Source organism: Balaenoptera physalus, assembly GCF_965194825.1.
Source record: "Balaenoptera physalus genome assembly, chromosome: 19".
In the NCBI taxonomy this organism is placed as follows: Eukaryota; Metazoa; Chordata; class Mammalia; order Artiodactyla; family Balaenopteridae; genus Balaenoptera; species Balaenoptera physalus.
The window spans coordinates 53,281,209-53,299,733 of NC_138900.1; the positions used below are offsets into that span (position 1 = coordinate 53,281,209).

Here is an 18,525-nt window from a genome sequence, read left to right on the forward strand (position 1 = left end):
ATGCTGCAATGCACAGTCATCTTTTTATTTTTCTCTTCATCTGGGGGACAGCAATTCCCTTTGAAGCCTCTTTGTGATCGGAACTGAGGGAGCGCTGGGGTTCGTGGGGCCTGGCGGCTCTCCTCCCTCACTGCCACCTGTGCAGTTGATGCACCCTTAGTTACAGAGCCTCGGACTGCTGCTGCTGCCTTCAGTCAATCTGTTTAGCCGAAGGCCTCTGATTTGTTCACATTTACTACAACACATACAGAGGGCTGGAGGTTTTTTTTTTTTTTTTTTTTTTTTTTTTTACTATTGATCTGGTGCTTTAAGAGGGGAAAAAATCTCCTTGGCTGTCTAAACACTATTGATCCCTGCTTGGGAGTCGCAGCAGAAGTGTAGAAAGGGCGTGGATGAATTGAAATTTCATTTCCGACAACTTGTTCCTGTTATTTTTACCCTTTTGGACGGGGAGAAACAAGTTGCTGCGGCTTCAGTCAATGTGGTCGATAGCTCCACTGAGAAACTCAACACGGCTTCTGCCAGAGGTTTGGCAATGAGACATGATGTTGGATTTAGAGTGTATGAAGCTGAAGGATGCTGGTGAAAATCACGAGGTCTTAACGGCAACCAGAGGCAGAGCAACTGGCTTTGGGCTCGCTGAGACCCAGGGGGCTTGTGGCTTTGAAGGAAAGAAGGCTTACAGAGACTAATGACACCCCCGTTTGGGAAAGGCCCTGAGTAGTCACACAAGAAGCTTCACCAATTACAGGGTCCTCACTTCTGACTCGTGGATGGCTGTATGTTATAACCAAAGGAGAGGTACTCTCTAGCTGAAGCTAAATTTCAGACTTCAAAGAAGAGCGTTAGGTTGAGCTATTCCAGGAGGTTGCCCGCGACCTGTCCAGGAAAGGACCAGTGCAGAAACTGGAGCTGCAGGCCCGCAAGGAACTAGGGGATGACGCTGGGTCTGCAAGGCCACGCATCTGCAGCCAGCGGCCTCAGGAAGCCCGCCTAGCCTGGAGCACGCTGAGTAGGTGTACTTTGGTGCCGACAACACCAGCTTTGTTCTTACCTTTATTAGATGCTCAAAGAATACAGGAGAGAACCAGGTTCCTTCTTCCTAATGGCAACATCTGGCATTTATGCAGCCATGCACCTTTGATCCTTAAGGATCCCAAAGCCCTTTACAACCTGCTGTAGTGCTAATGGCCAGAGCAACGATCTCACAGTAAACGTGCCAAGTATTCCCCACACTGGCTCCCTTTTCTCAGTTTTGCAGTGTATAGAACAGTTCTCCACTCTGGGAGGGAAGAGTCCAATTTGGATCCCAAACACCTCTTTTGTCACGTTTTTTGCAAAGTTTGTCCTCCCCTTTTTTAACTAAAAGTACTTCATCACCATTCTTAATAAACAGTACTTTATTTACATTTCCAATTATGTAGGGGCCCATAATTGAGCCCATTATTAGGGGCCCATTTCTGCCCCTATCCCCATCCCTCCCATTCAGAAAAAGATGGAAATTTTCTTCTCTCCTGGGAGCCAAGAATCTGCATTGCCTACGAGGTTGCAAATTCAGACACAATAAACAGAATTAAGAAAAACTGAGCTGGCATTTGACAGAAATTGTAAAATGACACTCAGAAATGTTGCTCTTGTGGAAATTACTGATATTAAAATATAAATCAGTGTCTTGTGTTTCCCGAAGCACCAGGGGCTCTATTAGGTTATGCAGTTTGATTGCTGAGCTGAACCTAAGAGACTTGGCAGTTCAGTGCTGAAGTTATCCCAAAGAATTTAACCCCTCTCCCGCTGGAGAGCAGGCACCCAGGCAAATGCCTATTGATCATAGCATCTCCAAAAAGCCTTTGCTTTTCCATTGAACCCTTTGAAAACTTCAAGAAGGTGGAGGGGGCTAACATGGGGAGAGAAGGTAAAGGAATTTGGAAAATCCTTTCTCAGGATAACAGTCTTATTGCGTAGTATCAGGAAGAAGGCAGCAGAGGGCAACTCAAGAAGCAGATTCTATGAAATTTTTTATTAGTTATAATGGGGAAAATAGTAACTCGGTAGACACCAGCATGACCAAGTGACCAGGGTCAATATCATTGGTAATAAGACATACTGATAGTGTGTAAGATGCTAGCACTGGGGAAGTTGAGGAAAGGGTATATAGGAGCTCTCTGTACTATGTTTGCAACTTTTCTGGAAATCTAGCGTTATTTCAGAAAGGTCTGTATGTTCCTGTTTTTTCACCAGAGTCAACCACTGCTACCTTTGTAGAGAGACAAAGCAAATCACAAAAAAACCATAATAAAGGCAGATTGTGTTGTTTTAAAAGGTGAATAGATAAAGTGCCATAGGAGTCTGAGGGGTTAGCTACCTGGCAAGGCTGCTGTGAGGATTATTGTTCTTTTATGTTTAGAACAGAACAGTACCTGACATATAGTAGCTGCCACACAAGTGTTAATTAGCGCATGTGGTTGGAAGGAAGATGAGACATGGCTATTGAGTTGGGTCTTGAAAGTGTATGTTTTTTGGACAGAGAGACAGATACCTCATTTTTAAAAAAAGAAAGATACTGAGAAATCAGGTGGGAGAGTTCTCAGTATGTCGGTTGATCCTAATGGCAACCAAGATGAAATGGAGTGTGTACTTCAAAAGAGGAAATTTTACTAAATGTCATGGGAATAATGATGGTGGCAGTAGGAGGGCTAAGTATGTTGCTCCCTTCCCTACCCTGAATCTTCCTACTCCATACCTCAAGTGGAGAAAGAGAAAGAGTGAATGCAATGAGCTGATGTATCAAGAGAAAACAAAGTCAAATCAAGGCAGAGAAAGGAGCATTTGAGAAAAATGTTTGTAGGATCAAAGAGTTGGTCCACAATGAAACAGGGGTTCCAGAACCTATAGTAGAAGCAGCTAGTGGAGGTCCTAGAAATGAAGAGTGAATTGTAAAGAGGTCTCTTGAAGAGGACTGTAATTAAGGGTACTTTATCCCTTTGCATTAGATCTAGCTGCATAAAACAGAGAAAATCCAAAACAGTGACTTAAGATAGAAGTCACTTATGATAGAAATTGCTCTCTCTGGGGAATACCCTGGCAATCCAGTGGTTAGTACTCCACAATTCCACTGCAGGGGGCACAGGTTCGATCCCTGGTCGGGGAATCCCTCATGCCAAGTGGTGCGGAAATAAATAAATAAACAAATAAACAAATATGTAAGAAATTGCTCTCTCTCTCCAGGGCTGGCATGGTGGTTCCATACCATCAGAGACATAGGTTCTACCTCTATGAGCATCACGTCATGTTCCAAATGGTTGCTGGAGCACCAGCCACTAAATCAGCATTCCAAACAATCAGGAGGGAGGAAAGAACAAAGAACTGCACATTACTCTTTAGGATTTCCAGGAAGTTCCCACAATATTTCCTCTTACATCTTACTGGCCAAAACTTAGACATATAGCCATACTTGGCTACCAGAGAGGCTGGGATAGGTAGTCTTTTGGATAAGTACATAGACACCCCAATAAAATTATGGTTCTGTTACTATGAACGATTAAAAGTATAGATATTGGAACAGGCAACTGACAGCCTCTGTGAAAAGTACCAAAAGAGATAGCCATGGGGAGAGATTTTCACCTGCAGCAGTGAGTCTGATAAATCCTGGGACCCCTTCTCTTGTTCCTTCTAGACACTTATTTCTTCGGCCATTCCAAAGTCTCCTTTAGGAAGACCCAACGGGCCCTGCTTCCTCTCCAGAAGAGCCTCAGTCCTGGGGTTGGACTATGACCCAGTCAGTAACCTTGGGGTCAGGTTCCTATCACTCAGTTATGGTGCAGAGCCCCAGGCCCTGGCAAAACCACCCCCTCCTACCACCTCCCCCATCAGGTATGCGCTACATGACCAGGGACTTTTTTCCTTTTGAACTGGATTTGGATCCAAAGAAGTAGATTGTTCATGCCAGGCCTCCACACAGTATGGCTCTGTCCATGCATTCTTGGCAGAAGTAATTTATTGTACAAGGAGCATCCTGTCAATTCATGGTGTTCACATATTTTTAAATGGAAGAAACATTGAACATCCTTTCATCATTTCAATAATTAAGACCCCTAGGAGGGGCTTCCCTGGTGGCGCAGTGGTTGAGAATCTGCCTGCCAATGCACGGGACATGGGTTCGAGCCCTGGTCTGGGAGGATCCCACATGCCGCGGAGCAACTGGGCCCGTGAGCCACAATTGCTGAGCCTGCGCGTCTGGAGCCTGTGCTCCGCAACAAGAGAGGCCGCGATAGTGAGGGGCCCGCGCACTGCGATGAAGAGTGGCCCCCGCTTGCCGCAACTGGAGAAAGCCCTTGCACAGAAACGAAGACCCAATACAGCCATAAATAATAAATAAATAAATAAATAAAAATTAAGAAAAAAAAGACCCCTAAGACTCATCACCCTTTTTTCATTGGTAGGAGATGGAACATTGGAGAAAAATCTAAAACCTAGCAAAAGTAAAGAAAGGCTCATGGCTAAGTGTAAGTAAACCTGTTATTTTGATTAATCCCCAAGGATAGCTTTAACTTTAAACTAAATAGCATCTCTTTCTGTGAAAACCTAGAAACATGTTGTAGATGAGAAAAATAGGTCCTTGATATTCTTCTGTCTAGGTCATGAAGGAAAAGGAACAGATGGTGTGGCTTTAAGGCCAGTAGTCCCTCCATATACCCAAGCAGTTACCAGTTCCTTGGGGAGAGAGCTAACATCAGTAATCTGTGATGATGGCATTTGTGTAACCTAATGAAGGTAGATGGTGTATGAAGTACTAACATGTGTTTTCCATCCTGCCCCTGCTCAACCTGTGTTTCACTGAACTGTTCACTTGTACTTTTTTCCTTCTTCCCCCACAAATAAACAAAGTCTCTCTGAGTTAAGAAAGGGGAGGGAGGGACTTCCCTGGTGGCACAGTGGTTAAGAATCCCCCTGCCAATACGGGGGACATGGGTTCAATCCCTGGTCGGGGAACGTCCCACATGCCACAGAGCAACTAAGCCCGTGCGCCACAACTACTGAGCCTGCGCTCTACAGCCCATGAACCACAACTACTGAGCCTGCGTGCCACAGCTACTGAAGCCCGCGTGCCTAGAGCCCGTGCTCCACAGCAAGAGAAGCCACCGCAGTGAGAAGCCTGTGCACCACAACAAAGAGTAGCCCCCACTCGCCGCAACTAGAGAAAGCCCATGTGCAGCAATGAAGACCCAACGTAGCCAAAAATAAAAATAAAAGAAAGAAAGGAAAAAAAAAGAGGAAGAAGAGAATTTGAACATAAGTAAGAGAATTTGACCCTGGTGAAATCAATGAAATGGGCACAAATGGGGAAAACAACAGGATCCCAGGTAGGTTTAGCAATCCAGGGGCAGGAGGGACTTTTGACAAATACCAGGAATGGTGGACAGAGAAGTAAACAAAATCTTAAGATCCTATCCCCTTCCTCTCAACACCTTTCTAGAGAATGGTGGAAATGATGGTAGGTACAATGATGGTAGAGCAGGTCCAAGAGGCGAGGGCCTGAGACCAATCTCACATATATGTGTGTGTCTCTCTCTCCTTCTGCATTAGGAGCTTCCTCAGAGGATGAAAAAGGGCCAGAAGACCCAAAGCCTACAGTAAGATGAAGATGCAATCTATGCAGCCTAATGACCAGGACACAGACATCTCAGCACACTTCAGCTGGGAGAGATGCCCATGCCCATGGAGCAGGAGCCACCCCTGATGCCAGGATGCATCCTAGGACCTCAGGAATTAGGCACACTCTGGAGAGACCTAAATACATGGAAGGAATCATGAACTGCTTCATTTTTAACCTAAAAATGATGGAGTTTTCTCAGAAATAACTAAGATTCTGTTTTCTGCCATTTGGTGGAAATAGGGTTTAACAAAGAGGTTGAGTAATAGAAAAATAGTTACCTTTTCTTTGCACACCTGAGTTCATACCTGCTAAACTAGTCACCCACGTGAGATGCAGTGTTAGATGTTTCTCGGGAATCTGTGAAGTGCTCTATCTGGGGGCGGAGGCCAACTTCAGGGGCACAAAACATCACTAGATCCCCTGACCAAGTTTTTGTTTTCACTACAATTTTTTTTTTTTTCCTGCTCACAACTGTCACCGAGAAAAGGCCTGCTAGAAAGGCAGATGGCAGAACTTGCGAATACAAAAGGAGTAGTTCCCTGGGCAGTTGCAACCGAATTGGAGATGCTGGTGGAGGAGATGAGGCACGAGGATGTGAAGGTCTCAACAGTGATGCAGGAGACAGCAGCACAGAAGATGTAGAATCAGAGTTTGAGAAGAGAGAAGACATTCAAGTCCTGGGCCCAGAGATCAGTATCCACTGATCAGGTAGGGGACCCCTCCCTCTGTGATGAGTTCTTTCCTCTACAAAATATTTGTCCAGCCACACTCCTCAGAGGGCATTGTGAAGGTTCCCGTGTTCATTTTACGAAGCATTTGAGGCTCCCTCAAAGCACTCTTCCGTATCCATCTGGCAAACATTACTGTCAAATGCTTCGAAAATTTATCGTATAACCCTTCCCTTTTTTTCGTCATAAACACTTCCAAATTGCCCACTGCTGTTGTTAACGACTCACAGGATTCCCATGTCTCCTTCATGGAACACAATTCAGCTCTCTATTTTTCCTCTGACTTATTTTACTTAGTAAATATATTTTCATGCAAATATGAGAGCCTGTGCCTGCCACATTTCCTTCCAAATGCTCTTGGCCTTTGCAACGATAGCTGTGTAACTCCGTAGTAGATGAAACCAGCACAAGTTAGACAATCATTTTTCTGTCTTTGAGACAAAATTTCATTTGATTTAAGAATCATTTCCTGACTATCCAGTAAGTCTACCTCTAGAGGAATATTATTCTCAAGGATATGTTTACTCCATTCCAACTTTTGTGTGATGCTTGGGTTAAGTTCATGATTCCTGTTAAAGAAGAATGTCCATCAAGGTAGAACCCGAACCAGTAAACTTTAGAGCTAAGAAAGAAAACAGTCACTTAGTACAACTCCTCAGTTTACAGAGGGAGAAACAAAGGCTTGGAGAGGTGAGTGCCTTTCCAAAGGCTACTCCTTGACCTAGGTGCTGGGTCAGGATTAGCAGTTTACTGGCCTAGAGACCTATTCAGTGTTCTTTTAGGCCATGCTATTTTTAATCTTCTCATTTGCCTAACACTGTAGAGTAAATGTTTGTGTCCCCTCAAAATTCATGTGTTGAAATCCTAACCGCCAAGGTGATAGTGTTAGAAGGTCGGGTCTTTGGGAGGTGTTTAGGTCATGAGGGTGAAGCCGTCATGAATGAGATTAGTGCCCTTATAAAAGAGACCCCAGGGCCCTTATCCCTTCCACCATGTGAATTTACAGCAAAAAAAGAAACAGCCATCTCTGAAGTGGGTCCTCACCAAACACCTAATCTGCTGGCACCTTAATCGTGAACTTCTCAACCTCCAGAACTGTGAGAAAAAAATTTTCTTGTTGTTTATAAGAAATGCAGTCTGTGATATTTTGTTGCAGCAGCCCAACCAGCTAAGACACCTTGCATGGAAATGATTTGTAACATTCACCAATATTTCCTCTTGGGGGTTAAGGAAAAAGGTAGGCATAGCCATATGACTTGTTTTGGCCAATGAAATGTGAGCAGAAGTGAAGTGTGTCACTTCTACTTTAAGAACCTGTATGTGATTCACCTAGTTCCCTTTCTGCTGGAATGGCAACAGGCAACATACTAGATGACAGGTTCTACTAGCTTAGGACCATAAAGAGCAGAGCCCCAGCTGACTCATAAATGACGTGTAGCACAAATGAAAAATAAACCTTCATGGTTTTAAGTCACTGAGATTTGTGCATTGTTTGTTACTGCAACATCACCTAGCCTCTCCCTACTGGGTAAGCCCAAGCTACATCACCATTCCCATGATGCATCTCTCTGCATGAAGACGTAAGAGGGTAAACAATGCAGCAGATCAGAATACAACCCCATAAAACATTCCAAATTCTCACCGGCATTCTTTCTTCCTCTTGGCTTATATTAGGGATGGGGTATGTGGTTCATTACAAAGAATGAGTATTTTGATAGCTTCTCATTCTTGGAACTATTCTGCAGGTAAGTGCTTGGTGGAAACTTCCTCTAGTCTTAGAGTTTAAAACATAATGAATTAGATTGTTTTAATAAGTGCAGTGCATTATGACCTCATATGCATCATCCTATACTTACACACATACGTGTGCACAAATCTTTGGTTTTCCTTGAGGCTTTTTATTTAGATAATTCTCAGCACTTTACAAGTTTCCTAACTTTACAAGCACCAACATTACAGTAACTTGGTGCTGCAAAAAATCACATTATCAGATATTTCCAAATTAATAGTTAGAAATTAATGGAAGGGAAGCTCCCCATGGAGTAGTAAGAGAGCCTGCCTGGCCTTGGGTAAGTCACTTAGCCTCTCTGGGCTTCAGTTTCCTCCTCTGTAAAATGGGGACAGTAATAGTATCTACCTACCAGGGTTATCATGAGAATGAAGTTGGTGTGCACATCCCATTTGATTCATAATTAGTAGTTAACTATATTTGAGCCATTGAATACTTAGAAATCTAGAAAGTAAAATCATTTCAGACCTTTTGCTTTCCAAGAAGGATGTATTCAGAAACTATTTAGCCTACCAAGTGGTGATTTTTGGGAAAAGATGTAAAACCACGGTCCTGTCTTCCTAGGAAAGGCTTTAACACGCTTTTGAAAACACAAACAGATGGGTAGGCAAGTAGGTATTGCTAACAGTTCAGAAATTTTTCCAAACTCCTTGCTCAGAGCACACATCCAGGTAGGAAAATCTTTAAAGGGCCAGACTCATTTATGCTTTTTCCATCTTAAATTCTTGGACTTTTTCAGGTTTATAACAAAGCTGAGGAAATGCTAAAGCTTAAAGGAGAATTGAGAGGTGGCCAGGAAATGAAAGATGAGGTAAGCATCCTCACTCCTCTATGTACGTAGAGTTGAAACTTTGCTACAAGGGACATCTTTTCCAGTTTCATGATTCAAAATTCCAATAACAACATCCCAAAATGTCACAGACAGAGGTGGGCAGCAAAGCATAACATTTAAGAGCCCAGACTTGAGCTAGGTGAGTCTGGGTCCATACCTAACAGCGGTGTGATATTGGGCATGTTACTTACCCTCTCTGAGCTTCCTTTGCCTTACCTAGAAAATATGAATAATGAGCACCTATTTCAAAGGCTTGCTGTGAGGATTAAGTAAGATACTGCATGTAAAACACCAGTGCTTGGGACTTAAGCACTTATTAAATATTGTCGCCGACATTTTCTCTTTATCTGGAATGATATGGAAATGGAGTGCTCTGATGAGTCTATTATTTTGGTCAAACTGTGTTTATGTATTCCCTGACTTGTTCCAGAAAGGACTTAAAGGGGATGTTTTGGTTAGTATAGGGTTGTCCCACATGACATATGCTTTTTAACAGACCTCCTACTAAGAGGTCAGCAGCTTCTAAAAGAGGTGTTTCAGCTCCTTTCCTGCTGGATTACTAGTGGGAGCCATTGAGGATTCGCTGAAAGTTCTGCAGGGAACGAGGATCTGGTATGGATTTTCTAGAAGGGCATTTCTTCATTCAGCTGATATCTTTGGGGCGCCTTCGCTGTGCCAGGCATTGTTCTAGGGCCTGGGGATAAATCAGTGGACAAAATCGACAAAGATCCCTGTTCTTGTGGAGGTTACTTTCTAGTGAAATAATTTCTCCAAGGATATGATGGAGAAAAGTATGTGGCAGTTGCCCAAGTACCAACAAGAATTGGCCCATATTCCAAGGTGGTGGACCGCCTGCCATATGCCATGGGTATCCTAAGCCATATACTTTCTACAGTGTGCCAATTTTTAAAGAATTTAGAACACAATGAAATATACTCAGTCTTCACTATATGATCATAATTGGCTCCAAAATTTTTGCTCACAGGCAAAACCTCATGTAAGTGCCCATTAATTCCCATCATAAGTAAATAAAAACTGTAATGTTTTTATAGATGAAAAAGTAAGCTCAGGAATCAAGTTAGTAATATCAATAACAATGTTTCAATTTACTGTAGGTAACTTTAAACTCTTATTACACAAGTAAACTGTAAAAATTCCTGTAGCAATGTTAATTTTTAAGATTTCCTGCTTTTAATGTAAAATAGCTAGCTAGTGGGAAGCAGCCACATAGCACAGGGAGATCAGCTTGGTGCTTTGTGATCACCTAGAGGGGTGGGATAGGGAGGGTGGGAGGGAGACGCAAGAGGGAGGAGATATGGGGATATACGTATATGTATACCTGATTCACTTTGTTATAAAGCAGAAACTAACACACCATTGTAAAGCAATTATACTCCAATAAAGGTGTTAAAAATAAATAAATTTAAAAACTGAAATTGTTGGTAGAACAAAGAAAAAAGAAGATTTCCTGCTTTTTCTTTTTTTTTAATTTATTTATTTATTTTTGGCTGCGTTGGGTCTTCGTTGCTGTGCACGGGCTTTCTCTAGTTGCAGCAAGAGGGGGCTACTCTTCGTTTCGGTGCTCGGGCTTCTCACTGTCTTGGCTTCTCTTGTTGCGAAGCACGGGCTGTAGGCACACAGGCTTCAGTAGTTGTGGCTCGCAGGCTCTAGAGCACAGGCTCAGAAGTTGTGGTGCTCGGGCTTAGCTGCTCCACGGCATGTGGGATCTTCCTGGACCAGGGGTCGAACCCGTGTCCCCTAGAAGTGGCAGGCAGATTCTTAACCACTGCACTGTGAGGGAAGCCCAGATTTCCTGCTTTTTAAAACATAAGTCTCACTAGAAACTGATATATTTTGAATGGTAGTCGTGGCTAAAGGTGGTTTTCCATTGTTTATTGAAGATTTGTCCTTATCCTCACAAAGGTAATTTCCCAAAGATGATGAATTTTATGGTATTGTTGGTGGACTCCAGTATTACTCTGGAAAGTGCCACCCAAGCTTTCTTGTTCAAGTGCCAAATCCTGGGAAATGCTGCCATCTTGAATGTCTGTAATGCTCCTAGGGCTTGAGGGTGCTACTGAATCACAAGCTTCAGTTTAACATCAGCTCCCCACAAGAAGAAGCACGAGACTATCTGTCAGTACTTTGAAGCCTAGAGCAAAATTTCTTCCTGTCTTTTGAAATACATGTTTGAGAAGGCATGCTCTTTGAAAAAAGGCCCTTTAATCAATACAGAAAATTTGCTTCAGTAAATAACCTATTTTCCAATCACTATCATGCGTCTGGTAGCAACTGCAGCCTCAGCACTCACCGTTTTGCCTGTGGTTGGTAGCTGCTGCAGATGTCACATGCCTTCAAATGAAGTGACCAGGTTCCAACCTCATATAAGCAAAACTGGGTACAGGCACACTTCATTTTACTGAGCTTCACTTTATTGCACTCCGCAAATATTACACTTTTTACAAATTGAAGATTTGTGGCAACCCTATGTCGAGCAAGTCTATCGACGCCATTTTCAATAGCATTTGCTCACTTTGTGTCTCTGTGTCACATTTTAGTAATTCTTGCACTACTTCAAACTTTTTCATTATTATATTTGTTATGGTGATCTGTGATCAGTGACCTTTTTAAAATTTTTATTGGAGTATAGTTGCTTTACAATGTTGTTGATCAGTGATCTTTGATGTTACTTTTGCAAAAAGGTTGCGACTCACTAAAGGTTCAGATGATGGTTACCATTTTTTAGCAATAAAGTATTTTTAAATTAAGGTATGTAATTTTTTAGCTATAATGCTTTTGCAAACTTAATAGACTACAGTATAGTGAAAACATAACTTCTATATGCACTGGGAAACCAGAAAATTTGTATGACTTGATTTACTGTGATATTTGCTTTATCTCAGTGGTCTGGAAGCACACCCACAACATCGTCGAGGTATGCCTGTATCTAAGTGCACAGCTTATGTAAGTGAAACTCACCTAGCAGCGGAGGCTTGTGATTTCGGCCGTTGTTGAAGACTTCAGATCTAGGACAGGATCAGATGGTGCCTGAGGGTCAGCATTAGACTCTCAGTTCTTCTCATGCCCCAGTACTGGTTACAGAGCTTTGAATGATGAAATGTCAGATTAAATCAATTCCTACTGCATATTGATACTCAAAAGGCATCTGCCTGGAATTTAGCGTTCATAAAGTACATAAGATTAGAAATAGTGTACGGTGACCTCTGTGCACAATATTAGCAAGAAATTAAGTTTACTGGAACCTCAGAAACACTTGCCTTTATGGAGTTCTGAGGTGAGCAGCAGCCTCTTCTTACAACGACCTACAGTAAAAATAATACATGGTTCATGGAAATCACCTTATTACTCTCCCAGGATTTTCATTCTGTTCTGATGAATAAAAACCCTTGTGTAATTTGGCCTTCAGGAGTGAATGGTTAGGTTCTGATTTCAAAAGCAAATTTCATTTGACATCCAGCAAAATACATTTGTTATTCAACTGGTTTAGGGCATCCTCAAAGAAAGGATTATTTATTCCAAACCTCAAAGAAATTGCCTCAGAGACTCTGAGTCAATGCTAATGCCCAAATTAGATAAGATCATCTACATTAAAGATCCAATTCTGAAACCCTGGTGGTGCAACAATATTGGGCTAGCAGGCCTTCTGTTCAGAGGACATCTAAAACTAGAAGGAGTGGGGGTTTTTTTAATTGGCCTGAGAGAGAGGGCGTTGAGCTTTTAACATAGAGAGGCTCAAGTTGTATATCACTGGTACTTTGTTAATAAGTCCTCATGTGCCAGGCTTCATATGCAACAATCTGGTGACATGGTCCTCACCTTAGGATGCATATATTCAGCATCAAGGCAAGAGTATAGGGCATTTGACACTTCCATAGAGTAGGCATTATATTGTCACCTAATCTGCTCATAGATGCGAAAGACAGTCCTGTGGCAAGGGGGGAGGGGATCCCTAGGGCCCCACTCCCCAGTGAGTCTCCATACTCTATTTCCAGTATGACAGCTATGAGAAAAGGGCTTTAAAGCACTAGAATCAAACTACTGCTCCTTGTCAGGTCAAGGATTTTGTTTTCTATTTAGAGAACAGTGTCTGTACACCATTTTTTAGCCGCTCTACACATATTCTCTTAAGAGAGTCCCTGGTAATTGTCTTAATGGTAATTACATGCTTGGGGCAGTTGACATGCACTGTTATTTTTCAGAAAGTGGGGAACAAGGGACAGGAGCAGGAGAGGAAGAGGGAGAGTTTTGAGATAATGAAATGCTTTTAATGACAGAGCCACACCGTTAACCTAATTAAACTGTAAAGTGGTTTTAAAAAAATCCAGGTACTAAATGGAAATGAAGGAATAAATCAGCTGAGACAGCGGCACTTCTGGGAAACCTTCTGAATTCCGAATATTCTGACATTGCCGTGTCGGATTCTCGTGGTTATTCCCTGTCCCGCCCCCTCCCCGGCCTCGTGCAGAGGTCTCTTCAACTGACCCGTCCAGTAGGCTTGATTTATGATGTCCATATCCGGTCTCCAGCTCCCCCTGGGAGTGTGCGTTATATAGCTCATACATTTAAGAAGCCAGCGCAATCAGTGGGATATGGTGGCAGAGCGCTGGCTACAGGGTCAGGGAAGCAGAGCTCTCCTCATTCTGCTGCTAACCACCTATGGGACTTTGGACACTGTCACTTGGATCACTCTGCCATTTCTGTGCACTCATGGCTTCTGTGTGCTTTTGCACCTGCAACTCTCTTAGAAGAATTGCCCTTGGGCTTTTGGGTTCACTTTGCTCGTAAGAGCAGAAAGCTGGAAGTCCTTGGGAGCTTACATCCCATGAGGCAGCCCTTAGCCATTGACTGGCTGATGCTGAGGCTGACAGCCCAGCTTTCATTGCATCTAATCAGGACAGACTCTGAGGTGTAACTTACATTCTGGAGTTTTCTGTGGAATTAGGCTGAAGCCACTCCCGCAAAACTTTGTCTGAAATCATGCCCTTGCTTAAGTTTCTTCCTCTTCCCTGTCCTGCCTCCCGCACCTCCTTGCTGATTTCTCTTGGGAGTGTTCCTTTAATAGATGCCATGAATCCTCACCTAAGAGCCTGCTCTGGGTAAGTTAACAGAAGCAAGCACCTACTATAAAAGCACCAGCCTCAGTTCCAATATCTAAAACTTGGAGGTGGTGGCGCTTGTCCTCAAGAGTGTTACAAAAGGTTTGCACAGTGATAGGACTAAAACACCGGACAGGTTCACAGAGGGCTTCTTGCTAATTTCTTTTTACACCGTTGTCACCCACAACACTGGGAGTGGAAGGTGGCGTCCTCTATGACAGGGCACCCACCCTCTTCCCACAGCTGTACACCCTCAACCCCACCCAAGCTGCTATGCTCCCCATTCTCTATTTTGATCTTGATCTCTAATTTCCATCTGACCTAGCAGTAACTAACAAATCTTTTTCTCTCATAAACAAAGACAGGGATCTTATGCAATCAGCCCAGGGATTTTACTTTTATTCCCATTGGTGTACATCTCCAAAGAAAAGCACTAGGTGTACAGGTGAGGGAGGTCTTTGGTTTAGTGGGTAGAAGGGAAAGTTAAGAGACTTTTCAGAAGCCACATCAACTCCATCACTGAGTCACAGTAGTCTTGACAAGTCCATTTGACATCTCACTATGTTCATCTCATCAGTGACAGAGCCATTAATATTTATAGACAGTCCACTAGGTACCTGAAATTATTCTAGGCACTGACTTTCTCTTGAAAAGCAGGGGAAGTGTCTATGATGCACCCACAGTAGTGGGTGAAGATTAATTAATGTAAATAAGTAATTGTCTGAATAATGCAGAGCACCCAGACACCTCACAAATGGATACTGTGTAAACATTACACTGGATGAGTAATGACAGCTAAGGGTTGATGGACAAATTTCCGGCAAATTTAAAGTCTCTGTCAACCAGTGAATGAAAGGAAACATTTTCTTGATAGTTCATAATTGATGCTTTTGTTTTTCTGACTGCTGAGGCGGGGGAGAGAGACAGAGAAGTGAGCAGCCTGAACAGCAAGCTCTTGAGCCTGCAAGCTGACATCAAGAATCTACACGATGTCTGCAAGAGACAGGGGAAGACCTTGCAGGAGAGTCAGCTCTGTGTGGAGGAGGAGATGATGAACAGCAGCCACGTAAGGGATTCAACATCCGTTTCCCACCTCTGCCCCCTCCGCTTCCACCTCTGCCCCCTTGGGCAGGACCAATAATAGAAAGTTCTTCCACTGGTCACTCAAGAGCATTTATTGAGCAAGCAATGAGAAAGAATTAAACACACACACCCTAACACACACACACACACACACCCTAACACACACACACAAACGCCATCCCTGCCCTCAGGATTTTTCAGTCTAGCTATCTCCAAGGTCATCTACATCTGAGCCTCTGTCTTTTCCTTATCTGGCCTTTCACACCTGGATTTGCAGCATCTGAGGCCCATTGCCCTGAAAAGACCAGATCATAGTTATATAAAGAGAGTAGCATCTCTTAATGGATTTTAGACAAACTTCTAAATCACCCATAAAAATAACAACCATCCCACTTGCTCCAAGGTGTCACTTCCTATCGGTGCAGCAGGAGCTCTACTGCCACACCTGCAGCTCTCTGCCTACAAGCTTTTCTTCTGGATGCAGGAACCCAATCATAGGACAAGCCCTAGAAGTAGTCCTCAACCAATGACTGATGGGGAGATGGTTGATTAAATAACCTATCTCCCTTGCCCTGTCTCACTGGAGATAACTCCAGGCATGCTCTTTGCTCTGTCCCAGAGTTCCTCAGTGGGACCCAGCACCAGTTGCCCAACAGTGGTAACTAGGTTGGTAACACACCCTTTCACAGTTTCCTTCCCTGCCTTGTTCATTTCCCCGCTCCCCCTACCTGAGTTTCCTAAAATCACCTTCCACATAAACTACTACTTGACATCTGGTTCCTTGCCATAGGACTTGCTTCCAGAGGTGCCCAAGCCAAGATACTCAGTAACACCTGTCCTGAACAGGAGGACCGCCTGGCATGATCATCTTTCTTGAGACTGTGATTTTGAACTAATACTTATTCATAGCCTAGGCAGTTCATCAGCTGAGGCAACTTCATTTCACCCTGAGGTTTTCTCCCTTTGGAAACTCTAGCTCTAAGCTCTTTAAGCCAGCCTCTAAATTTATCCACACAAGCTGGGGAGCCAGCTGGGAGATATTTTCCCATAGCTCTGTAAACACTTTGGGTTGCCAAGAACTCCTAACTTGCAGTCTTCATTTCTGCTTAGGGACTTGAGTCCTTGGCAAACATAAGGCAGGTACTTGTTGCACAGACCTGTTGTTAGACCTCCAAGTTAGCCTCTTAGGTGCTGTGTAAACAATCACCATCATCTTCAACATTTGCAGTCAAGGACCTGGTCTCTCTTAATTGTGTCTGTTAGAGTTCTCCCAGGACTTACCAACTCCCTGTAAGAACCACAAATTGTTCCTCTGCAACGCCCTAAAAATGCTAACAACAAAGTAATTCTACCTTATCTTACTGAGCACTACTGTCCTTTCTGTAGGAAGTCACAAATATAGAAAAATCCATTGGTTTTCCTAAATGGATCCCAGGAAGAATATTACCATAATTTATTTTCTTTCAACGTTTTAGGATATTTTCACCATTGCTGTTGCAAGTTTATTTATTCCCCCAGTCAGGGAAAGCCATGTGGCAAATAAATGTACCTGGCAACTTGGAGGGAGAAAGGTATTGTCACATTTTTATTCTAATTGCCCAGAAGAAGGTCGAACAGCTTGAAACAAGCTTTAAAACATGCTCTTTTTTCCCCAGCACTTAGTGCAGAATTTAAATTGCAGACTACGAATACAAATACACAATTAGATGTAGACTTAACACTCATCTACTCAGAAAATCCATGCAAGATCTGCCTTCCACAAGGAAATATAATATGGGAACAAAGGGGGAACCCAAGACTTTCTGAAATTTTGACTAATATCTGACAAGGAGCTGGAGAAATAAGAAGGAGGTCATAGTTCAGGACACAGTTGTGTGAAAAAATCAAAATATTATATCAGATGTTATGTGTAACTAAAGGAGTGGCAGGCAGAGAGTAGGTGACCTTGTAAATCAAGAATACGTTGTGCTCCAAATCCCACGAACAGAGAGAGCTGTGCCTAGGGAAAACCAAGTGAGGTGCCTAGGGTGCAAAAAGTGCCAACCCTGTACTTGCTCAACCCTGAGACTGAATGCCTCCTTTAAATTAGCACATCACTTGCCTCACACTAGTCCCAACCCTGCTCACATATCAAAAGTGCCTCAATTAAAGTGAAAGGAGAAAAGAACAACAGAGATATCATAGTAAAATGATGATCAAACCAGAAAAAGAGCAGTTTCCCAGGCTCCTTTGGCCCTGGTGGTGGCATGGAGAGAATACCCTGATATTCAGTAGAGTTTGGATTGCCAAACTCATCTTTGCAGTGGACTGAGGAATTATTTTTAGCATAAAACTGTAAGAAATTTGATTTCTGCAGATAAAAGTAATTCATTGAATATATAAAGATTAATACACTCAATGGAAATTATCACACAAAGACATCATTTTGAATCATTGGGAATAAAAAAAAATTAAGGGAAATTGCTAAATGCAATGTGGGATCTAGGATTGGCTCCTGGAACAGAAAAAAAAAAATAGTAGAAGAACTGATAAAATCCAAATAAAGTATGTAGTATAGGTAATAGCAATTTACCAATGTTAACTTCCTAGTTGGACAAATGTACCATGGTTATGTAAAATGTTAACATTAGGGGAAGGTGGGTGAAGAGTATATGGGAACATTCTGTACTACTTTCGGAATTTTTCTGTAAATCTAAAATTATTCCAGAATAAAGAGGGTTTTTTTTTAAGTGAATCTCTGGTAAATAGAGATCACTGATAAGAAAAATGTCTAAACCATGAAGATGTGTCCAAAAGAAATGGATGTCACTTAAACACACAGTTCTACACTCTACCAATACAAGAAAGTACAAGAAATGCAATTTGTAGAAGATATAAAAAGTAATAGGTGAACCTATCTAGTGATATAAGGCTAAACCAGGCTTACATGGGAAATATCTCACTTCCTACCTCAAAAATAGGGAAAGAAGTTCTGACAATGACTGGGAAAAGATGGGGCTTTTCCTCTTAAATGAAGAAAAATGAAAATTATCAGGGATTCAGTTTTCAGAGCAATGCTAACCTGAGCAGAAGAGAGTCAGCACAAACTAGGAGAGAGAATAAAATGGTTTAAAAGTATTTTGAAAAGCCGGCTTTAGGTAAAGCAGCAGGGCCTGATGACATACTTCGAAGAGTACTTAAGGAATTGGCAGGTGTTATTACATAGCTGCTAGCGATTATTTTTGAGAACTCAAGGGGATAAAGAAAGTCCCTGTAGACTGAAAAAAGGTAAATGCAGTGCTCATCTTTTTAAAAAGGGAAAAAGGACAATCCCGGTAATTATA

General features: G+C 42.5%; 1 protein-coding gene across 1 annotated transcript in view; it reads left to right on the plus strand.

The window, feature by feature from the left end:
- PMFBP1 (polyamine modulated factor 1 binding protein 1) overlaps positions 1-18,525 on the plus strand; it is a 71,016-nt gene that overhangs the window by 17,460 nt on the left and 35,031 nt on the right. The window contains 3 exon segments of the mRNA XM_082439258.1: positions 5,584-6,361; positions 8,910-8,981; positions 15,030-15,185. Coding sequence (XP_082295384.1) covers positions 8,931-8,981; positions 15,030-15,185 — 207 coding nt within the window. The 5' untranslated portion in view covers positions 5,584-6,361; positions 8,910-8,930.